Raw genomic sequence first — 8,763 nt, forward strand, 5'->3', positions numbered from 1 at the left:
TCATAGACCTGAGCTTTAGCGTCATCCATGAATGCGTAACGAACTCAAGAAATATCAAGGAAACATTCTCTTAACCTCTCAACCTGTTTTGCTGAGAACTGAATAAAAGGAAAGTTGCAAGGAGGAGATGATGAAAGATTTAGAAGGAGGAAAATATGATTGCTGTAACACACAACTCGGGAAGAAATGAAATCGAGCGATTCATCTAGTTTACTATGAGTAGTTTTTCAGCCTTCAATCATGAGTCACCTACGTAATTTTTTTCCTTGCTATTTAATTCCAATGTTTATTTATTTTATTATTTTCCAACAGTAAAATAAAATAGTGTGCACAAGCCAAAGGTTTTCTGTAAGAGATGAGGCAGTAAAAAGAACATGGTGGTCTTTGTTTTGGTATATAACGTACAGTTTTAATCTAATGCCCTAAGCCTTTTTTTCCCCCTCAAGGAATTATTTAACATTTTCTCATCTTCTTACTTGATGGATGATGAGTTGTCCTCTGTAAAGTTTTTGATGATATAGAATAACTGCAGATTAAATAGCGCAATCAAAATCAGGCATTAAAAGCTAGTGGTGCAGGCAGTTGAGGGTGCTGTGTGCCGGTGTTGAGTGAGAGGTAACATACTTCATGTGCACAGATTAAGAGAATAAGGGATCACAGGAAGGCGGTAACTGGCGGGGTGCCTGGTCTCTAAGCCCACAAGGACTTTTTGGTGTCAGCATCACATCCCTCTGCTAAAGGGAAAGCAGCCCTTGCCCCAAACTTCTGGCCCATTGTATTCAAGAACTTGGCCCACGCCATTCCCATGGAGTTGTTCTCGGCAGGTACCACCGCCTGGGTACATCTGTTCATAGGCACTCCAGTGGCAGTCGAACAGCAGAATTTCTTGTCTTTTGTTTGTTAGTTTATTTTGCTTTTGCTTTTTAGATCATTTTCTTACAGGCTACACATCAACAAGCATTGTTTCCGTATCATAAAGTCAGCAGGAAGTATTTGAAGGCAGGAGAGAAAGGAGTCAATAGACCTTTAAATATTGACAGCCTTGGTCTATTTCCATGGCTGGGGAAATTCAGACACCATGTTAGAGGTTTCTGTTGAACTTTTCATCACATCCCTTACAATTTATCATTCTGGGAAGAGTCAGTCTCCAGTGCCTCCTGCTGAGATGATGTTGAGAGGCTATACTAATAATACATTCCACCTTTCTTTTGGGGAATTCAAAATACTTCTTGTATATTCAGCCATAGTCAGAGTAGAGAGTTAAGTTCTTTTCAAGTATTGCTGCCGAAAGTGAAAGCCATCTTGCTGAGTGAGAAGAGAACCTGCCAACAGTGATGGCTGCTGGTCCCCTGCTGAGTGCTTGGCATGAACGTGCTCCTGGCTGGCTCTCTGGGAGCGCAGGGCAAGGAGTGAGGGGAAAGAGAGGGAAGGCCTGTGTTGCGAGGTGTCCAAGTGGGCTTCTCAGCCTTCTCCCCTCCTTCCTCCTGCAGCCTTCTGCTCACTCAGGTCCTCATCACGATCTGTAGCTGCTGCCTCTTCCTCTCTTGCAGTAATTCTGTGACACTGGGATGCCAGGACATTGGGGCCTTCATTCACCGGAATCCAGGGAACAAGGAAGGGATAGTAGCCCCTGCAAGTGTCCACAGCAACCCGGGCATTGACTGTCTCCTTCAACATCCCACTCAGAGAAGAAAGGGGCAGTTTGGAAGCAAAGATGTGTAGGTTGAGGGCCAGACTCAAGGTCCCTGATAAGTGAATGGTGAAACCTGTCCCAGAATGCAAGACTCTCGGTCCCAGATCGACAGATTTGATGGCTTTTCCTGAACCAGAATTGTGTATCACTTTTGGAAATTATCTAAGTTCTTATTAACTTCTTTTCAGCTCCTTTCACCAGGCCTGGAAGCACATATTCCCTGTGTCTTTTTTCAGATCTGCCTTCCATTCCTCCTCAGCTGCAGTGTTTCTCTACAGACACCCTTGTCATTTTAACGGGACAGTTTCTCATTGTGCAGGGATTTTCCTGCCCTTTGAGGGGCTTTAGCATCCCAGGCCCCAGGCGCTAAATGCCTGTAGTGATTCCCTGCCCCCCAACCCCGTGAATGTGACATGCAGAAGCACCCCCACTCAACTCCAGGCTCCCCGGGGTTGGGAGTAAGTGGTCCCCCAGCTGAGAACCACTGGTAGAGCTGGAACACAGGCCTTCCCTCTGCCTTCCAGACCAGTGCTACCAACAGCTCCTCTCCTGACCGTGTCTCTCCTTGTCTTCAAAATTCTGCTCAGGTTTCAGTGGCAATAATTCCCTGATTGACTCATTCATTTAACGTTCACTTAGCAGATATTTATTGAGCACCTAAAAACAGTTCCAGGTTCTGTTCGAGGAGCTGCTGATGACCACTAAATACCACTCGAATCTGTGCCTTCCCAACACTGTCCTGTGTTCATCTTTTCAATTTCGTGTTATTTCATAAGTGTGCTCAAGGCATCCCTGGGCCTCTATTCTGACTTCCTGCCTAGGGATTGAGCTTCTCCTTCTACTTTTATTTTTATCCCTCCTGGAGCCCAATATACAACAATCGCCACATAATAGGAATTTAATAAATGTTGTACTGACTGACTAATACAAGGACATGAAACTATCACCAAGGGCATATTTTATTTCTGTAACAGGGATAATGGTTCTGATGTGTCATTTTTTCTATTTCGAAGATTCTATTTTATCTGTTCCTGAATGTGATGAGGGAATAGTGTGAGAAGTATTTTGGTGTCCTTGGTAAACAGTCAACTCGACATGTGTCTCATGCAAGGTGGAAGTGAGCCATATGCACACTCCTTGTTTCCTGGTGGGTGCACCCTGAGGTCCTAAGGCCGTGCTTTGATCACCTCCGAATTCTAACTTCTGGGACAGAGAACGTACTGTGCCCTCTGCCTTCCTCAGCCTCAGAGTGCCCAGCATGAAAGGCAGTGGCCAAACAACAGAAGAACAGGCAGAGAAAGGAAAGAGGGCGAAACTGGGAGAATCCGATGGAGACATGGAGGACTCATTTTCTTTTTTCTTTTAGTTTTTTATTATGGAAAATTTCTTTTTTTTTTTTTTTGTCTATTTTTGTGACCGGTAAGGGGATCGCAACCCTTGGCTTGGTGTCGCCTGCACCGCACTCAGCCAGTGTTATTATGGAAAATTTCAATACACACATACCCACGTGCACCCCAACTTCAGTAAGTGAAAAACAAAAACCAAACCAATACATTTTCAATACAAAATGAAAACGTTGTTCATTTCTTGTACAAAGATGGCCAGAATAATATAATAAGCCCCCAGCGTGCTCATCACCTTACTCCAACAGTTACCAGCCCGGGGCCATCTGGTTCTCTGGATCTGCCACCCACTTCTCCCTCCCTCCCTCCCACTGTGTTATTTTAAAGCAAATCCCAACATCATATAATTTTATCCATAAATATATAAATATGAATCTCTAAAAAATTCTTTTTAAAAAATTGCCCCAGTAGTATTACTATGCTTACAACATGTCAGTGATCCCATCTCATTAGATTTCCTCTCAGCATTCCATTTTCTAACTCCAGAATCTTTTTCAATCAGTCTGAAAACCCGGTCAAAATTTACACTTTCCCGGGCCGGCCCGGTGGAGCACTGGATAGTGTGCCGCTTGGGAAGCGCGGCGGCGCTCCTGCCCGAGGGTTCGGATCCCATATACAGACTGGTTCCCGCTCACTGGCTGAGCGAGGCGCGGGAGCAACACCGAGGGTTGCGATCCCGTTGCCGGTCCCCGGTCCGGTACGGGGGCAACACTGAGGGTTGCGATCCGTTGCCGGACACGGAGAAAGACAAAAGACAAAAAAAAAAAAATTTACACTTTCCCTGGGAAAGAAGCTACAGAGGAACCAAAACAGACCTTTGTTTCTCACAGGAACAGAGAATAAAGCAGAGGGAAAGTGATTTCAAGAGGTAAAAAGGAGATCGCTCTGGCCTTTGCCCTGTTCACCCGCACGTGGGTGGAGCGCTTCCCGCTGCCCAAACTCACCCCTCGTGGCATCGCCAGGGCTCCGGTTAACTCTTCAGCAGTGTTCATTTCATCACAGGACAGGGCCCTCTACTGTGTTGCTAGTAGCTTAAAATTTGGCTGCATTGACAAAAATGTGTGTAACACAGGTTCTTTTAAAAAGTGTTGATTGAGCACATAATTTAAAAGTCAGAATATTAAATAAACATCTCTGCCCTTTCTTCCAGCAGGCAGCCCAGAGAACTGCTCTCCGCGCTCTATCTGACAGGTACATTTTGTCATTTTTATGAACTATAAATTGCTTTATGAAACATTGAGCCCTATTTATGGTGGCATATAATTCATAATCGGATTTTGTCCCTAAAGTATCTGTGAACTGGGATGTTAAACATTTTGCATGCTTGGATTTGTCATGCATGTGTGGAGTTTATTACTGCAGAAATCGCCTTGTTGTATTTCACATCAAGTACGAAGAATCCCTTGTTGCGCCATGAAACAAGAGACGAGAAACTTAGAGGAAAAGGCCTGAATGGTGCAGTAAATTCTATCGCCTTGTTGTATTTCACATCAAGTACGAAGAATCCCTTGTTGCGCCATGAAACAAGAGACAAGAAACTTAGAGGAAAAGGCCTGAATGGTGCAGTAAATTCTAAACTTTGGAATTGGTTGAGATCTAAGCTCATTTTTCAGCAATAAGTACTTCATTTATTTTGAGATGTTTTCTTCAGATTTTTTAGCTATCATTTCACTGGGAGCTATCTATCTCTTGATGAGTTTCTCTCTTGAAATATTATATGCACATGCCTGACTTTTTACTTCTTGCTTTGGCTTATTTCTCCTGACTTGTATTATTGAATGAGGTATGTAAACCTAATTAAGAAACACACTCAGGCTGTATTTCACATCTTGCTTTGCCTAAAAGGCTGTAGAAAGATAATGGAATAGGGATACTAAAGTTACCAACTGGAACAGACCAGACCCCTTTTTGGTTTGATTTGGGTGTTTTTTTCTTTTCCACTTACTGAGGTTAGCGGGGGGGGCAGTTTGTGTTTATGCTGAAGAACTGTCAGGAGTGAAGATGAAGTGTCTGTTCTGTAGAAGGGAGATCCTTAGAGTGTTGGAAACAGCAGAAAGATGTTCCCCTCGGCTGGCCGCCCAGCACCTCCGCATTGTCTAGCTGACCTCCACTGCCCCCCCACCTTCCTCCCTAGTTCCATTTTTTTGTGTGGAATGAGCAATAACTGATTGTGTAAACCAGCTCAGTTCAGTGCTTCTCCAAGGTAAAACCTGTCACTTGGGCAAATTATCTGGTGCACATGGGTGAAAAGCATTTTCTCTATGGTGGCAGGCTGAGCCTAAGTATTTCTTATGTCAATTGAAAAGCTTTCCCCATGACAACCACACAAGCCTGCGTGTTCTGAGAGTGGCTGGCACGTGATCTTCTGAGATTGCTTCTGGGATTTTTACAAAAGCTGATGACTGTAATGCTTCTGAGTCTGTTGGTAGAAAGAGGAGAGACTTTGGATCAAAACATATTAAAAATCTGACACAATAATCCCTTTCCTATGCATACTTCTTTTTTCCTTTGACTTTTCTTCTCAGTTAAATGATTCCTTCAACAAAACACATTGAGAAGTAAGGGAAAGCCCTCAGCTTACCATACCTTCTTACTGCTAGCAAGTACAAGGTTTCTTTTGGAACTGATGAAAATGTAAAATTAGATTGTGATGATGGTTGTACAGCCCTGTAAGTATACTAAAAACATCAAATCGCACACTTTAAATGAGTGAATGTATATCAGCATAATTGTATAATTCTGTATAAATACAAAATGTCATTATGACCTTTGGTAGAATGAATCAAAACCTATTTCAGGAAAATATGGATTCCCTTTGATGACATAGTTGCAAACGCAAAGACAATTTCTCAGAAACTCGGACTGATACATTCAAAGGCTTCTTCCCAAAAGATACATGACTTTGTCCTGGACATAAAATGCGCATAGATTTTAATAATGAGCAATGCTGTTTATTCTCTTTGAATTTTTTCTGATATTTTCACTAAAACCCCTTGTCAAGCCCATTTCTTATCCAAAAACAGAGGTTCCCTCTCTCACTACTCTTCTTATAAATTTCTCTATCTTCCACTATAATAGGGCATTTCCCCCCGTCAGTCTAACAGTTTTTCTGTTCAAAATTGGGGGAGCTTGGCTCATTGCAAAGTGATGCATTGACTTTGTCTCCTATTCTAGTAATACAGTCATGAAAAGCTACCTTGTCTGTGCTTTTTCTCTTCTATGTTTTCCGCTAATTCAGGGCCATTGATGTAATTTCTGTAACTGATAAGCATTTGTAATCATTTGGAGATACCATTTAAAACCCTTTCTCAAAATAAGTACTTGAAAACACCTACTGAATTAATTGATGTATATTTTCAAGTTTTTAAAATGAAAGAATCCTAATTTATCAAGTGACAGATGTGATTTTCTTTTGTATAAACTAATGTTTTCTAGAAAAATGATCAGTGTGATCCGAGGTCAAACCACTGTATGTCTCACCTAATATTCTGTCAGAGGAACCTCAGGACCGGAATGGAATTGGGTAAAGACCCACAGGTCATGACTTTCCAAGGTGGGGCTGTAACGCCAATGTCTCTCAACACTTAGAGCCTGGTGTTAATCTATTCCACACTCGTTTACACTAATTATTCTGGTTTCCTAAACTATTTTTGTTTTCAGCCTGTTATTAGCAATTTACATAAAATTCCTTAATGCTTAGGCAACACTCACTTTTTGTGCTGGGAAAAAAAAGCACTTTTCAGACCTCAGAAGATGCTTCCTAAGTTCTGTGATTCTAGAATTGGGCGGAAAAGTGCACCTTGGCTCTAGCTGCGCGCCACAGGCTCCTCGTCCATTCAGAGCCTCAGCGTCCTGCAAGTCTGCATCTGTGGGCCCATTTCACTTTCACTTGTCTTTAGTCTTTAGTCCTGCCTGAACACAAGAATGTTGATACAAGGGTAGAGCCCTTTGTCTCAAGACGTCCTACTTGAGGACGAAACAAGATCTGGAGACTTGGGGGTGGCGGGAGGATGTGCATTTACGTCGTAAGAAGCCAGCCAATGTTCTCTGTTTCTGTCTGAGGAAGGCTGCCTCCGAAGCTCTGGGACCTGGCCTGGTGAGACCAGGTGTAAGGAACAACAAGATCTGGAGACTTGGGGGTGGCGGGAGGATGTGCATTTACGTCGTAAGAAGCCAGCCGATGTTCTCTGTTTCTGTCTGAGGAAGGCTGCCTCCGAAGCTCTGGGACCTGGCCTGGTGAGACCAGGTGTAAGGAAGAGGAAGGGGCTCATTTCCTTTCCCGTTCTGAGAGTGATGAGAATCTCATCCCTCTGAGGATGTGTAGGCGGTTAGAGAGTGTCCACATGTCTTTTGAAGGAAAATCTTGCCTGTCTTTTCATTTCTCCAGAGTTTCCTGGTTTCTTTTCTAAGTAGACATTCTAGCACACATCCAGTATCTGGACAGTGCAGACTGTATGCTTTAAAGTTCGGGGAGTCTTCTGTAATCAGTACACAATCTTGATAAATTAAAAGTGTGATATTTCCATTACCTAAATTTTAAAAATTTTCTATGATCGCCCCCAAAGAAAACCTTTTGCCTTGTTTAGTTTTGCCCGAGCAATGGGCTTAATTTATCATTCAGCCAAAATTGCCAAAGTGTACTGCAGGTCAAAACTGGACCCCCTTGGCAAGGCAAAGTGGGAATCTGGGCTTCAGCAGGACTAAGTTGTGCCACCCCCCCCTGCAATGACACGAAGGGCCGTGTGAGAGTGGGATGGTATATTTTTTATTCTTTTCTATTCCTGACTGTAGAATTTTTTTTTTTTATCTGTGAGAGTGGGATGGTATATTTTTTATTCTTTTCTATTCCTGACTGTAGAATTTTTTTTTTTTTTTATCTATTTTATGCCACTGAGAGTGAGCTGGCCTACCAGAGGCCCGCTGATGCCCCTGGATAATGAAAAAAGCAGGCCACCAGGGCAGGAAAAGGTGGCAAATTCTTGGCAAAGTAAACAAGCCAATTACAAGAAAATCTCAAAAGGACACTATCCTCCTTACGTAGTCACTCCTTGTAATGAGCTTCTCAAGCGTTTTTCCTTCTGTGGGTCATTGTATTCAATGCAGGTAGGGAGATGCAGGGAAGAAGAAGGGTAAACGGGCATGAGGTCCATTTACAAAGATGTGTCTTTGGTTTGGACGCTCAGCGTTGCTGGTAATGTGGGAAATATGCAAAGTGCTGTTAGGAAGGAGGAAGGATATGTGTGCCACATATGAAGTGCCTTGGATACAATTAACTTCCCTTCACAAGTAGTAAATAGTAGATAACTGTGATCAAAAAAGGGATTCGTGTGATTTATCAAGCAGGGTGACCGTGCATTTGCAGAGGAGCTGGAGGCCAATCTTGAAATCTAGGACGAGAGGAGCACTCGGAAATTGCCAGGACTAAGAAGTTAATCATACCCTTGGACTGCTTCCATCTGTCTCAGAGCGACAGAGCTACTGCACAGCGAGCAGGCATGCTTTATAGCAGTAGATCAGGAATTAATATTTTCTGTGAGACCTCAAGCATCATTTGCAGTAACTTGGGTTTTATAAAAATGGAGCATAATTTTGTATGAATAAATCACATTCAGGTAGAAATATGAGAAGCTGAAAAAAATTGTGCTTGACTTAAAAAAAAAAAAAAAA

At 42.7% G+C, this 8,763-nt stretch overlaps 1 protein-coding gene across 1 annotated transcript in view; it reads left to right on the plus strand.

Annotated features, from left to right (window-relative positions):
- AFF3 (AF4/FMR2 family, member 3) overlaps positions 1–8,763 on the plus strand; it is a gene marked incomplete at its 5' end in the record, with an annotated part of 456,956 nt that overhangs the window by 359,587 nt on the left and 88,606 nt on the right. The window contains one exon of the mRNA XM_008576823.1: positions 4,247–4,287. Within this exon, the coding sequence (XP_008575045.1) occupies positions 4,247–4,287 (41 nt within the window). The remainder of the gene's footprint in view (positions 1–4,246; positions 4,288–8,763) is intronic.

Source organism: Galeopterus variegatus, unplaced genomic scaffold (assembly GCF_000696425.1).
Source record: "Galeopterus variegatus unplaced genomic scaffold, G_variegatus-3.0.2 Scaffold1410, whole genome shotgun sequence".
Lineage (NCBI taxonomy): Eukaryota > Metazoa > Chordata > Mammalia > Dermoptera > Cynocephalidae > Galeopterus > Galeopterus variegatus.